Source organism: Sinocyclocheilus rhinocerous, unplaced genomic scaffold, assembly GCF_001515625.1.
Source record: "Sinocyclocheilus rhinocerous isolate Xijiao unplaced genomic scaffold, SAMN03320098_v1.1 scaffold516, whole genome shotgun sequence".
NCBI lineage: Eukaryota > Metazoa > Chordata > Actinopteri > Cypriniformes > Cyprinidae > Sinocyclocheilus > Sinocyclocheilus rhinocerous.
The window spans coordinates 46,633-62,212 of record NW_015660501.1 but is presented as its reverse complement, the minus strand read 5'-3'; the positions used below and the strand labels follow the sequence as shown (position 1 = coordinate 62,212).

General features: G+C 31.2%; 1 protein-coding gene across 1 annotated transcript in view; it reads left to right on the top strand.

The window, feature by feature from the left end:
- The first annotated feature begins 9,637 nt into the window (after positions 1-9,637).
- The window catches only part of lmbrd2a (LMBR1 domain containing 2a), a 14,955-nt gene continuing 9,012 nt past the window's right edge, over positions 9,638-15,580 (top strand). Inside the window, exons 1-8 of the mRNA XM_016534352.1 lie at positions 9,638-9,767; positions 10,548-10,772; positions 12,745-12,848; positions 13,018-13,116; positions 14,032-14,199; positions 14,303-14,513; positions 14,593-14,667; positions 14,746-14,859. Of these exons, the coding sequence (XP_016389838.1) occupies positions 10,599-10,772; positions 12,745-12,848; positions 13,018-13,116; positions 14,032-14,199; positions 14,303-14,513; positions 14,593-14,667; positions 14,746-14,859 (945 nt within the window). The 5' untranslated portion in view covers positions 9,638-9,767; positions 10,548-10,598. The remainder of the gene's footprint in view (positions 9,768-10,547; positions 10,773-12,744; positions 12,849-13,017; positions 13,117-14,031; positions 14,200-14,302; positions 14,514-14,592; positions 14,668-14,745; positions 14,860-15,580) is intronic.

Genomic DNA, 15,580 nt, shown 5'->3' with positions numbered 1-15,580 from the left:
TTTGGTAATATTGCGCTATTCTACAGTCATGCCAATAAAGCCCATTTAAAAAATTAACTGAATTTAATCTAATATGATTTAGTTTTTAATACAGTCCATGTTTTCTTGTGTTTCTGAAAACTTTCTGTGTCTTTGCCAATCCATTTTATTATTTAAAACCTGCAAACGAGCAAAATGGGATGATATATGACATTGTGTGGTTTTGTTTTTGGCACCGAGTGACTGGAGTTTGCATCGGCTCTCTCTTTTCCAGGAAGTCAATGCTTCATCATATGTTCAGTGAAATGGGAACCTCACAGAGGAACTGTCTGTGCTAAGAACAGAACGTACAGGTTAATGTGACAATTAAAAATAATTACAAACTGTATTTGAATTGATATGAATTTTTTCAGACTGATTAGTGAGGAAACACTGGTGCTTTAAAGGGACAGTTCACCCTAAAATGAAAATTCTGTCATCAATTACTCACCCTCATGTCGTTTCAAACCCGTAAGACCTTCGTTCATCTTCGGAACACAAATTAAGATATTTTTGATGGAATCTGAGAGCTCTCTGACCCTGCATAGACAGCAATGCAACTGAAATGTTTCCAAGTCCAGAGACGTAGCAAGATTATCTGTAAAATAATCTCCAAAATGGAGCTACAGGGTGATGCGGAGACGACGAATTGTTGAATAAAGTCTTTCTTTTTTTCTTTTGCGCACAAAAAGTATTCTCGTAGCTTCGTATAATTGCGGATGAACCACTGATGTCACATGGATTATTTTACAGATCTCCTTGCTACGTCTCTGGACTTGGGAACATTTCAGTTGCGTTGCTGTCTATGCAGGGTCAGACAGCTCTCAGATTCCATCAAAAATATCTTAATTTGTGTTCCGAAGATGAACGAAGGTCTTACGGGTTTGAAACGACATGAGGGTGAGTAATTGATGACAGAATTTTCATTTTAGGGTGAACTGTCCCTTTAAGAAATTTGCACAATAAAGAGTGTTGGAATAGTTAGTGTGTGTATTCTCCTGTGTGTCTCCAAATACTCAATGTTACTTTCAACATCTTTTCAGCAGCGTCGGCCTCACCTGGAGAGAAACTAGCTCAGGTGAGCAGAATAACCCTGAACACAGTGTCTGCTAAAAGCCCTAAAGGGGCTCATTACAAGAGATTGGGCAACCCTGAGTGCCATTATTAGTTATTTCGCAATAACGTTCAGTAATGGTGGTATCAGGTGATTCTACAATGCTCAGTAATGGACATAAAGTTTTAGACAATTTTAGTCAAATGTAAGACTGCTGAAGCGTGTAATCTTCGCATGTTAAAATACATTTTTCCTACACTTTTAAGTGGGTTGTTGGTTAGTTTCCCTGAAAAATTTGGCTCTGAATTATTTTATTTGCAATTAGACGACTCATGTCAACTGGAAAAGGTGCAACACTCACTCCTCAAGAAATACAACTTTATTGGTTAAAATACATGCAACGTTTTGGCCATTATCCAGGCCTTCATCAACAATCCAATTAGGTGACTCAGAAATTACACACTTCAGCATTAATATATGAGGGTGGAAAATTATCCTGATATAAATTTTTGTAACAAGTAAACATTAAAAATGTATTTATCATTACTATTATTATTTATTTACATGTTTTATTGACCTTTATTTTATTTAAATACATTAAATACAAGACTAAAAACATTGAATATGAAGTAAATAACTACAAAACTTGAATCAGTAAATACATGAAAATCAAACAAAACTGTAATCTAACATTTGACATAATTTCATAATATTCTATTCAAGGAATGATGGTCTCTCTATGAGCAAACTAAATGTATATTCATTTTTTAAAAGTTTTAAGACGTTCTTTATTCAAGTTTTCATTCATTCATTCATTCATTCATTTATCCACCCATGTAAGTAATACATGTTTATAACTGTAATAAGAAACTGTGGCCTGTGTGAGTGAACATTACATTTAAAAAAAAAAAGATGATTTATTAATATGTATTTATTATTATTATTTATTAACATTTTATTTACATCTATTATTTAAATACATTGAATAAAAGACTCTACAAACACTGAATATGAAATAAATAACTACAAAACTTAAATCAGTGATTACATGAAATTCTATAAAGCTGTATAATCTAAACATAAAAGCCAAACAGTTATTTACAGTGTATTCTAGCAATGTTTATTCTGTTATATCTTATGTTATTGAAGTTACCCATAATAAATTAACCATATAACCATAATTGTTCAGATTGTTATTTTTTCAGTTAATTTGTTTAAATAAAGTATCTGACATAAATGGACATCGAATGCCACTTTAAAAAATCGGTGTAAAAAATATTCGGTTCTATGGTGGTAAAGCTCATCAACTGTAGGTAGAGGGGTGAACACAGGGTTAGGAAGTCATTTTGATAGAGTTTGCCATTGTAAAGTGTTTTGAGGGACCCATACAAGCACACAGCGGGTCAGGGGCATTTTGGGAAATGACAAAAGAGGGACGTCTGAATTAGGAGTTGAGTAACTTAGAGTTTCCATAGAAACACTGGTTGGGAGCGACAGGCAAGACTGGGAAACATCTGCTTGTGTCTGCTTTCTGTTCAGCTTTTGTTAGTAAATGTAGACGAGAAGAACTACCAGTTAATAGTAGTTTCATAGCAGAATTTTCTGACTCGTTTCAACAGCATATAGCAGATAACATTGGTTTTTATAGATGTTTTCCTTGTAGGTGAATCAATAAAGTGAGGTTAAACTAAGGTAAGAGGTGGGCTTGCCTGTTTTAGGGCAGGGGACGTATGGGAAGTGTGACATCATTGAAGAGTGAGTGTTTATCTGCGGACACATGACTTCAGGCGAACGCCAGCTCATTTTGATTCATGATGTGTAATAAAAGCCAGGAATCTGTCAGATTAGTCCGATTACAGTCTCACCACCACAATAAAATAACAAAAAAGAAAAATAATACAAATTTTTTTGAATATATATATATATATATAATTGTTTAATAAACAAAATATTTTAAAATATATATTTAAAAATACATACAAAACATTAAATATTAATATAAAGCAAAAATAAATCATTTTAAACAGAATATAGAAAAATAAATAGAACATATTATTATTAAATTATCATATTTTATACGATTAAATATTAAAGGTTGGCACTCAGAAACTATCACAACAAAAAAGAAAATTAATACAAATATTTTAAAAATATATAGAATATAAAAACTATATATATATATATACACACACTCATGAAGATTTCAGATGCAAAAACCTCTAAGTCCGTCTAAGTCCAGCCAAACTATGCACCAGAAGTGCACACTTACACACTGTAAAACCGAACAGTGAAATTAATTAAATGAAATGAGTTAACTTCACTCAAATAATAATGAAAGTTAACTGGACTTAATTGAAATAAGTTCTGTAAATTTAAAATGTTGTTGTAGTAAGGTGAACTTTTTTTTCATATGGATGCTACTACTGAAAGAGGAACATGTATGATGGACACTCTTTGGCTGCTTTCTGCAACATAATCTATTGTAACTATTATTAAACATTTTTGTTAATTGAAATAATGCTGAAAAAAATATAAAACTAAACAAAAATGAGAAATGTTGCCAACTAAGTTAAGACATAAATAGAAACTAAATTTAAATTCAATTTAATAGGAATATAAAAAATAAAAAAAACGAATAAAAATGACAAAAGCACATAACAAAATAACTAAATATTAAACTAAAATTAAAACTGAAAATATAAAAAATAAAAGCTCATTCAAAATATTAATAAAAACGAAACAGTGAAATTACTAACTAGAAATAACTAAAACTGAACTAAAAATAAATCTAAATAGTGATATTTAAAAAATGAATACAAACAAAATTACTAAAAATTAAACTAAAATGAAAATATAAACATTAAGGCTTATTCGAAATATTATTAATAAATTATATAAAACTAATGGGAAATGTTGCCTTAGCAACTGTTTAAGCTGAAACAATAAAATTACTAAACAGAAATAAACAAAAACTGAAATGAAGCTAAATAGTAATATTTAAAAATAAAAAAATTTACATAAGCACATAATAAAATTGCTAAAAATTTAACTAAAACTGAAAGTATTGAAATACAAGCTAATTCAAAATATTAAACAAAACTAAAATGGGAAATGTTGCCCTGGCAATTAACGTTTTAAATGGATAGTTCACCCAAAAATGAAAATTTGCTGTTCATTTACTCACCCTTAGGTCATCCAAGATGTAGGTGACTTTTTTTCTTGTGTAGAACGGTAAAAAATATTTTTAGCTGAAACCGTGGTCTTGACTCCTTGGTGATTCATATAGCCTATAAAAGTCAGCGGCTGCATGTTTTTGAGAATAAAAAAGCAAAACAAGAAACACAAAACGAATATCTGTGGCTCCTGACGATATATTGAGGTCTTATGAAGCGAAACGACCGGTCTGTGCAAGAAACTGCACATTATTTACAACCGCAGATCCCCCTCCTGCTCAGTGATTTGAACCATTGTATACTAAACTAACTGGGAATTTGGGAAATGAAATTAACAGTTTACTTCATCCTGATACCTTTGCTTGCTACTGGAATACGTTTCCCAGATTCCATCTCTGTAGCATCTCTCTAGCTAGCTGGTTTAGCTAGCTGCTAGCTACTGTGAATTTATGCTAATGTTATAACCTCCAGTAGTCCACATTAACACCCATTTCTCATTATAGCATATATTATCCCTTGTCATTAGACTTATAAAGTCCCTAAATACATATTTCCTCCATTTGAAGACTGTCCCAGATTACCCAAAGCATGCTGTCCCACATTCTCAATCATATTTGATAATGTGGGACAACAAAAAATTGTTTGAATGAAAAAAAAACTAAAACACATTTTCAATACTTTAATACATATTTTGTTGCTTGAATAGATCACAAACATAATTTGACAACAATTAGGAACATTGTATTATTTATGACAGATTTATGTCCTTAACATTAATCTAGTCAGAATCCTATGTCACTGACCTTGTCATGCAATTCCCAGGGGAGCTTCTTGATTGACAAGTGCCCCGCCCCTTTCTGTGGAATCACCCCAATGAAGTCATGTGATTTCAGTCACATGACATCTATGCTAAAATTATAGTAAAAGTCCTGTTGACTAAAGTTTGTTAGAACAGGAAATAAACACACTGGAGTTTAGGTGTCCCAGATTACCCGAATTCACCCTATGTTAATTTAGATTTGTTTGTAAAATCATATAAATGCATAATATAATATTAAAACATAAATAAATATTTAAAATACACCATTGAATTATTGAAAACTTTCACATTTTTGAACGATCACAATTTAAGTTTTTGTTTTTATAGCTAGTAAACTAGAAAAACTACACATTCTGAACAATTATACTTTTAAGCAGTGTATTAGTAGTCTAAGAAAAGTCTGTAAAAATAGGGCACAATCTACAATGTTAATTTGAAGGAATTTTCCGTATTGATTTTTCACAGGTTTTTTTTTTTTTTACCTGCATTTTAAATTACGCATTGTATTTTGTGTTTTTGGGTTACAACGGATAATGTCCTGGGATTGTGAATTACTATACCTTTTTCATTTGTACATATTTTTCTTAATGTGTACTAACTGATCAACAAACACAGGTACAAGCTACTACCATTGTGTATCATAAATGAACAATTATTCAATTAAATTGAACAGTTGCAAATAGCAATTAGAATTTAATTCATGTGATGTGTGTACTTCTAGGCATCTTTGGTTTCCTCTTTTTGTGTAATTTAGATGTAAAACGTGTGCTTTTTATCATTTGAGTCACTTAACCCAAGTTGCTAAAAGTTGACAAATACATTTTAAAAATAGCTAAATTTGTTGCTAGGTGCTTTTGGAAGAAAAAGTTGCTAGGGTACTCTGAAAAGTTGCTAAATTTAGCAACAAAAGTGCTAAATTGGCAACACTGAAAAAGCGCCATCCGGTGGACAAATCAGACATGCGCGTCCAAACTTTAGTGATGAAACGTGTCCATGATATTTAATCATTTCATTCTAAATATCGCCACTTGGTGGACACATCAGGCAAAGAACACTATGTACCAGCAAATAATAATAATAATAATAAAAAGTATCTCGACTGAATTTTATTAAAGAATGATGTTATTAATTTATTATCTAAAGATTTATACTTAAATTCTTGTAGGCACATATAAAAATAAGTATTTTTCAAAACGTTTTTAAATTGATTATTTGGAATGGCTAGGAAAGGAAAATATGCCAACAAATATCCATCATACATTTTCATCCTTCAGTAGGAAAAATAATACAAATCTGAAACATTAAAATGCATGTTAATTCTATCTATCTATCTATATATCTATGATTAACATATGTATTTTAAATATGTTTATTATTTAATATTCTTATTACCGGTATTTACTTTTTTCCCTTTTTTTTTGCAAATCAGACATGCGCGTCCAAACTTTAGTGATGAAACGTGTCCATGATATTTAATCATTTCATTCTAAATATCGCCACTTGGTGGACACATCAGGCAAAGAACACTATGTACCAGCAAATAATAATAATAATAATAAAAAGTATCTCGACTGAATTTTATTAAAGAATGATGTTATTAATTTATTATCTAAAGATTTATACTTAAATTCTTGTAGGCACATATAAAAATAAGTATTTTTCAAAACGTTTTTAAATTGATTATTTGGAATGGCTAGGAAAGGAAAATATGCCAACAAATATCCATCATACATTTTCATCCTTCAGTAGGAAAAATAATACAAATCTGAAACATTAAAATGCATGTTAATTCTATCTATCTATCTAGCTATGATTAACATATGTATTTTAAATATGTTTATTATTTAATATTCTTATTACCGGTATTTACTTTTTTCCCTTTTTTTTTGTTATATTGTTGTTATATATTAAATATATTAAAATATGTTATGTGTATATATATATATATATATATATGTATATATTAAATTTGATATATATAAAAAAAATATCACATTTTGGTCAATAAATTATTCCCATATTATATTTCTGACTTTACTATTATATATAAATAAAATAAATACTAAAATTAAAAAAAATAACATAATAATAATAATAAACAAAAAAAATGGTCAATACATTATTCCCATATTATATTTCTGACTTTACTATTATATATAAATAAAATAAATACTAAAATTAAAAAAAATAACATAATAATAATAATAAACAAAAAAAATGGTCAATACATTATTCCCATATTATATTTCTGACTTTACTATTATATATAAATAAAATAAATACTAAAATGTAAAAAACAAAAAAACATAATAATAATAATAAACAAAACAAAAAATAACATTTTAATATTTAAAAAATTAATATAAAAACCCTGAAAACAAAATTACTAAAAAATGACAAAAGCACATTACAAAAATTAAAATTAAGCTAAGATTAAAACTGAAATTATAAAAATAAAAGCTAATTCAAAATATTAATAAAAACAAAAAGGGAAATGTTGCCATGGCAACTAACTGCTTAAGTTGGAAATACATAAACCTGGAAATACATAAAAACTAAAACGGAACTAGAACTAATACTGAAATAAAAATTATTTAAGCGTAAATAGAAATACATTAAAAAATAAAAAACTGAGAAAAGCACATAACAAAAATACAAAAAATTTAAAATACAAATTAAAACCGAAAATATAAAAATAAAAGCTAATTCAAATATTAATAAAAAAGAAGAAATGTTGCCTTGGCAACTAACTGTTTAAGTTGAAGGAATAAAATAACTAGCTGGAAATAAAAACTAAAGTAAAAAATAAAGCTAAATAGTAATATAAAAAAAAAAACAGAAAAATGACAAATCATATAAAAATACTAAAAGTTAAACGAATAATTCTCATGCTTCTATTTCTGACTTTACTATTATATAGAGGGCAGTCCTGGCCTAATGGTTACAGAGTCCGACTTGTATTTCCGACGAGTACAGGACACCAAACTTGGCCACACATCACTTTTTTCACTTTATTCTAAAATATGCATAATAATGCACCCTCGGTACTTTTTGCAAAACAGATAAAAACGTGAAACAATAACGTGATGATGACTTCACCATAATAACACCATTACCCATGAGCTTTGCCCCGTCTGCTGTTAAAGGGTTTAAGACGGCTTTAGCACCCGCACACCTGCCACAAACGCTTCCCGCTTCACACAGTGCACGCTGGACGTACTGAACATACTGTACATTCTAAAGATGAGCGCTCAGGACTGCCTCCAGTCTGCTGCCGTGCTGCTCTCGCTGCTGCTGGACTCTCTGGAGAACACGGACTATATGGAGGACTGGGAGCTGTGTCTGAGGTTACTGGAGCATCTGAATCTGGATCTGATCGCTCAGGTGCAGTGTTTGCTGGAGGACCGGGCGGTGTGCCTTCGGTTTCTGGGCTCGTTGTGGGCAGATGATCTCTCCACCTGGGCTTTTCTGAACATCTAGACCTCCAAGTCAATCCTACAAATCAGCGGAGGATGGTTTTCCAGAAGATTTCTCTGACTCTTCTCCGCTATCATCATACTCTGCTCAACATTCACAAATATTTATATTAAAAGAAAGGCTTAAATTGCTGTCAGTTTGGATTATTCTTGATATATAAAGTCAAAGATCAAGTCAAGAAAATTAACTACTTTGCACCTGTCAACTCTATTATAATTTCTTTGGTTAATGAGGACATTTTTAATTTTCGTAACACTGTACTGCTTGTATTCACTGTAAACACAGTAATATGAAATACAAATAAAGTGAGGGACCTTTAATCATCACGTTTGTGTGTTACTAAAATGTACTTCACAAAATTGTAAAAAAAAAAAAAAAAGTAATTAAATGTAAACAGTCAAATGAAATATAAATACTAAACTATAAATAATTATTTATAATTTAATGACTATTTTTAATACAATTTTATTAAATAAAATTAGTAATATTAAAAATAAACTGGGACCTTTAAACGCCACATGTTTCTGTGGTACTAATACTAAAATTTAATTCATAAAATTATTTTAAAAAGTAGGCTAATTAAATGTAAAAACAATAATGTGAAATATAAATACTAAATTATAAATAATTATTCATAATTTAATGACTATTTTTAATACAATTTTAAATTGACTAAAATCAGTAATATTAAAAATAAACAGAGACCTTTAAACACTTTTACATGTTTGTGTGTTACTAATACTAAAATGTAATTCATAAAATTATTTTAAACGTAAATCAATGTAAACACAGACGGACCTTTAATCACCACATGTGTCCATGTTAATAAAACTACATTTTACTTCATAAAATAAATAATAATAATAATAATAATTCAATGTAAAAAAAAAACTGTAATATGAAATAGCCTATGAATATATAAATACTAAATGGTTTTTTACTAAAACTAAAAAAAAATTCACAAAAATTATATACAAAAAATACAGCAAAAAAAGTGTCGACTTGCCTAAAATAAAATAAAATAGGTTTACGGAAACCTGTGAGGAAAACTACATTTCCCATAATACATCACGCGAGCAGGAAGTGCATCACTGCTCAGTTACGTGTCACGTCAAAAGCTTCTGTACACAAATATCACGGGCTGCTTAATTTTTACCACGAAATGTGATCGTTCTCTCACATCGGACCTAAACTCGTTCTTCAAACATCGTGCCTGTTGGAACTCGTAAGTTATTGTCCGGTTGTTTCCATAATGTTTCGCTGACGGATGAATTGTAGCGGAAAAGTGCTCCGGTCGCTGTGACAGAACCTCTTTGACTCTCTACTATTAATTACGCAATGATTACGTGTCATGAAATACATTTATCAACCGGTATTTTTCGATACTCAAACCTGAAGACACAATTTCAATCAACCGATATTACAGCGATAGCCATTTAAATAGTTTGACATCAGTTTATCTTGTGTTTCTCATACTTACTTTTTCTGTATTTTCGTATATTGGAGTTTAGCTCATAATTTAGTATAAACATTAATTAAAACGATTAAACTACTTTAGGTGATATTTATCATTGTTTATATAATTTTATAAATTTGTTTATATATGATACTTATATTATTATTAAATATTATATAATTTATATAATAAAATGGCTAGTTTTTTTAATAGTTTTTTTTTATTTTATAATTTTTATTTATTTTTTATATATTTTATCTATCACATTTCATTTGCTGAAAAGAAAATTATTTTTTCCCCCCCAATTCTCATTACAGTTATATATTAAAAAAATTGCAGTCTTAAAAATAGGCTTCATCTTAATGCAAAATATAATTTTCTTTATATTTTGGGGTAAAATTTTACCTGGGAATTTATTTCTTTATGAGATTCACGCTTTTTGATTTATTGATAGACGCATTCCTGCCAGTCTGGCTCCAGTGAACTTGTTATTAATGTCAATATTAGATGTACATCACGAATCTTGATGAAGTTGCTCTCTCCAAACAGTGCTGGTGTTGATGGAGTGTCTCGTGCCTGTCTGAAGGGTTATATGTCAGGATGAGTGGCGTGGCGCTCGCGCTGGAGGTGGTGGTGGTGTTCTTCCTCGCGCTCTTCCTGCTGCACCGATATGGAGATTTTCGCAAGCAGCATCGGATGGTCCTGTTCGCCACCCTCCTCGCCTGGTTCCTGTGCTTCCTCATCGTCTTCATCCTCCCGCTGGACGTCAGCACGGTGAGACCCCCTGCATGTGTAGAGACCAGAGTTAAAGGTGTTGTGGTGTAGCAGTTAAAAATCTGGGCTGGTGACTGAAAGGTTGCAGGTCTGAACTGCGTAAGGTGTGATCCAGAAAGAAGTGTGCTCTGCACGATTATGGCAAAAATCATAATTGTCGATTATTGCCTTGAAATTGTAATTGCGATTATTAATTACGATTATCACAATTTACATTGAATGATGTCTATACCATTGTTTAATGCAACTGCATGCCGTATTTTTATATGAAAATAAACAAGCTGAAAACACTCTAACTGAAAAACTTTCACAATTTACATTGAATGATGTCTATACCATTGTTTAATGCAACTGCATGCCGTATTTTTATATGAAAATAAACAAGCTGAAAACACTCTTAACTGAAAAACTTTTAGTGCTTTTCTGTAGTATTAAGCTTCAAATGTCAACTATACATCGGATTGGTTTCTTCTTTAAATTATAATAAAAATATAAATATAAATGGTATTATAGTGTTATACTAAAACTAAAATTAAAACAATGGAAAAACCCTTAAGATAACATGTAGAAAGAAAGAAAACGCATCTTAAGCACGCAGAATAACATAAGTGGACTTTGAACGATTAATTGCCGCTTTGAACGATTATGTAATTGTGGCATCCGTAATTGTAAAATAATAAGAAATTCGATTAATTGTGCAGCCCTAGCTCTCCGTATGGATTTAAGTGTGATGCATTCATAATGCTTTATGTATAATGCATTCAAAAATGCATTAATAGAAAATCTGTTTCAGAAAATGTATTTATTTTTTGTTTTATCTATATATTTATTTTATTTTTATTTATTTATTTGTTTTTTTTTTGGGGGGGGTGGTGCAATTGCTGTAAAATTACAAATAATAATTTTACAAATAATCATCCAATAACTACGAATAACTGAGAATTTCATGAAAAAGTTTCTGCAGGCATTAAAAAATTCTTAATTCATCCTTGCACAAATTAAGGCCTTAAAATGTTCTTAAATCAGAGCAGAAAGTCATGGCATTAAAGTTTGCGTGAACTGCAATAAAAATCAATATCTTCCTCGGTATTTTTGTTTTGTTGCAAATACAAATATCTAAATAGACTTAAATCAAGATACTGTACATTTACTTGAGATCCCAATTGAAGATATGAAGTGTTGTTTTCTGAGAAACTGAACAAAATTATATGAGTTTGTTTAAAACAAGAACAAATATCTGTCAGTTGAGGTATCAGAACTTATTTCCCTTTGAATTAATTCGATTTTTCTGATATTTGTCCTTGTTTTGATCATAAATCCACTTCATTTTGATCAGTTTCTCAGAAAACGAGACTTCTTGTCTTATGTCATTTTGCCTCTCAAGTAAATGTATATTGATTTAAGGATTTTTACACATTTGCACTGAAAAACAAGACAAAAATTCTGAGTAAGAACATTCCTTTTTGCAGTGTGATCAGAAGGTACAGTAAACATTGTTTCCATATTCTAGTGGTTGGGAAATAAAAAGTGATTGAGATCTGTTGGAAGATGTATTTTCAAAACTTTGAAGAATTGCTTATACAAGACAACATTTAGAGAACATATTGACATATTATGTTCCATTAATTTTATTCATTAAATAAATATTCTTTACTTGGTCTTAAAAAGTCTTAAATTAACCTTCATAACCTGCAGAATTTAAGAAAATTAAGTAGTAGAATTAGACTAGGGAATAATGTTTGCATTTATAATTAAGGCATTTAACATATGCTCTTATCTAGAGCCATTTACCAAACCTGCTGTAATGTATGCATGACTTTCATGATCAACAGATGGCAAGCATGCAATTCAGAACATTTCCTGCGGGGAAAGAAGCGCAATCTAAACACAAAATGTAAAAGCAGTCTGGTTTTCCTTTTGATTAAGCCACTGTTGTCTTCTTCTCAGTCCCTGTGATGTGTTGCTTCCACAGACCATATATAACCAGTGTAAGACTGATAATCAGGTCCACCTGGTGGCGATCAAAACTGTCAACCATGATAACTCCTCCAACTCTTCGGTATTTCCAACACAAAGGTAAACACGTTTGCTTTGGTCTAATGAATAGCACAAGGAAGAACTAAAGCCCTGAAGTGTGTTTAAACACTGTTGTACAAATAGTGCTAAGCCTTTTATGTTGAGTTAACACTGTTAATATGGTTATACATTAACTTTTCAACAACATTCCACCTTCTCCTGACTATAGGGTCCCAAAGATTTGCCAAAAGCCTTGGAGTTACATCCCAGATGGAATTCTGCCTGTGTTTTGGAGGGTGGTGTACTGGACCTCACAGTTCCTGACATGGTGCGAGAGAAATTGTCATTCCCCTGGTTCTTCACAATTATGAGCATCAGTAGGGTTCTGTTGACAGAACTACCATGAGCTCTGATATTGCTAAATGATGTTTTAAACCACAGTAGTAAGATTAGATGCCATATTGAATTTAACACGGATGAAAACAAGGCTGTGAAGGGTAGACTAATGGTCTTTACGATGGCACGCACTGTATAAAGATCCTAGATCATATCATTTTCGCCAACTCACAACTTTTGCAACTTTAATTTTTTTCTGGAAGACATTTCGTCAGTTGAACAATCGGTATGTTCTTTAACAACAGTACTATCGACTGAACGCATTTCTGTGCCTCACAGCCTCATTTTTTTTTTTTTATTCCAGTCAAAAATGAAATGTGGCGCTACTCTGACTAAGGTCTGCAAATTTTTTCACTTATTAAAAAGTAATTAATTGGAAATGGACATTACACCTAATTAGCTCAGCAGTGAATGCTAAATCCATTGAAGCATCACAAATCATGCAATTAAGTAACTTAATTATAAGTAAAAATAAGTAAGTAAATAAGTAACTTAATATATACAATATTTTTATATATTTAAATATTTTGCAGAAAATGTATTGCAAAAAATATAGCATTTTTATTATTATTTTTTAAGCCTACAGTTATTAATTTAGTATTGCAATAGAAATTTTTTTTCAAGGCTTCATGGAATAGTTCATCCTCTATAAAATAAACATTTTTTGTATTTGTATTTAACCGGGAAGGTCCCATTGAAATACATCTCCACTACTGACAGTCTATAGCATTAGTGACATGAAATCATTTCTGTTTTATGCCACTTTTTATAATTACAAATTCAATGAGAGTTTTTGCTTTTACTGAATCGTAAATGATTTGAGAATGTCTTGTTTCCATGTGCGCAGGCTCTTGATTCCCTTCATGCAGTCATATGCACGTTCAGGAGGTTTCTCCATCTCAGGAAAGATAAAAACGGCTCTTATAGAAAACGCCATTTATTACGGCACATACCTGCTTATCTTCTGCTCCCTGCTCATCTACGTCGCCGTCACTCCGAAGTTGCATCTCTCCTGGTCTGTGTCCCGCCCTCATCTTTCGCTCTTCAAACAATCACAACACTCCTTTCATTTGCAGACCAATACACATCTAACTTTTTTTACTCAAATGTGTTTTAAGGTCTGGCTTGCGGACGATCGGCATTACTGCCGCCAACACCTGGGGCTTGTTCCTGCTGGTGTTGTTGCTGGGATACGGCCTGGTGGAAATCCCGCGCACCTATTGGAGGGCATCGTGCCACGGGCAGCTGCTGGCAAAGACGTACTTTAAAGCAGCAAAACTGATGACGGAAAAAGCAGATGCTGAGGAAAACCTGGAAGACGTCATGGAGGTAAGAGATCATCGATTCTTTGATCAAAGTTCATGCATTATCTTATCAGTGCATACGTAATGTGTTCACACTTTTACAGGATGTCAGAACAGTCAATGAGACGATCAAATACAATCATCCTCTACGCAAATGCATTGACACTATTCTGAAAAAGGTAAGTTTAATGTAATCTACATCCTACTGACTGTGCATGTGTAAATATGGCGCATTAACACCCCCACGTCTTTGTCAGTGTTCTGTAGAATACCAAGAAAAGATGGGCAGGAACATGGACGATTATGAGGACTTCGATGACAAAGGAAACCCTTATCCTAGTAAAAAGAGTTTAGTCAAATTACATAAACAGGTAATAAAATCACTGCAGCTATATAGAATGTTAATATAAAGCATATTCACTGACTAATGCATTTATAATAAATATTATTTAAAATTTAAATTTTTTAATTTAATTTAAAATGTATCATTTGAAAATTTAAATGTAATTATAAAATATAGTAAAAGACAATTTTATATAATTATAATATATAGTTATTATATTAATATCATTTAATATAAATAATTGATTTGTACTAAACATATACTTTTTAAAAATAAACAATTATTTGTATTAAAGTGCCCCTATTATGGATAATGAAAGGTTCATATTTTGGTTTTGGGAGTCCCCAACAACAGGTTGACATGTATGCAAGGTAAAAAAAACGCTTTCATTGTCTTATAATATGCATTTATTTTTACTTTACTTGCTCAACGACTCCCAAACGATTCGCTCAACGATTCATTTTTCCAAACCCCTCCTTTGCGTGACGCTAATCTGCAGTGATTGGTCAGATTGGCCTCATTTTCATTTCATCACATCTGTAATGCCTGATAAAGCAGCGTTTGTGAGCGCAGTGCTGCTTTGTGTACAGCGTTACCGAGAAACCGCTATTTTTACCGCTCCAAATGCAGCACCTAGTGGCAAAGAATGAATTTGCATTTTCATTCAGACCAATGCTAAAAGACCAACAAGTGGGCGGGCAATATGCTAATGTTTCATGTTGACTTCAAGATGAAACGGCTTGGGATTC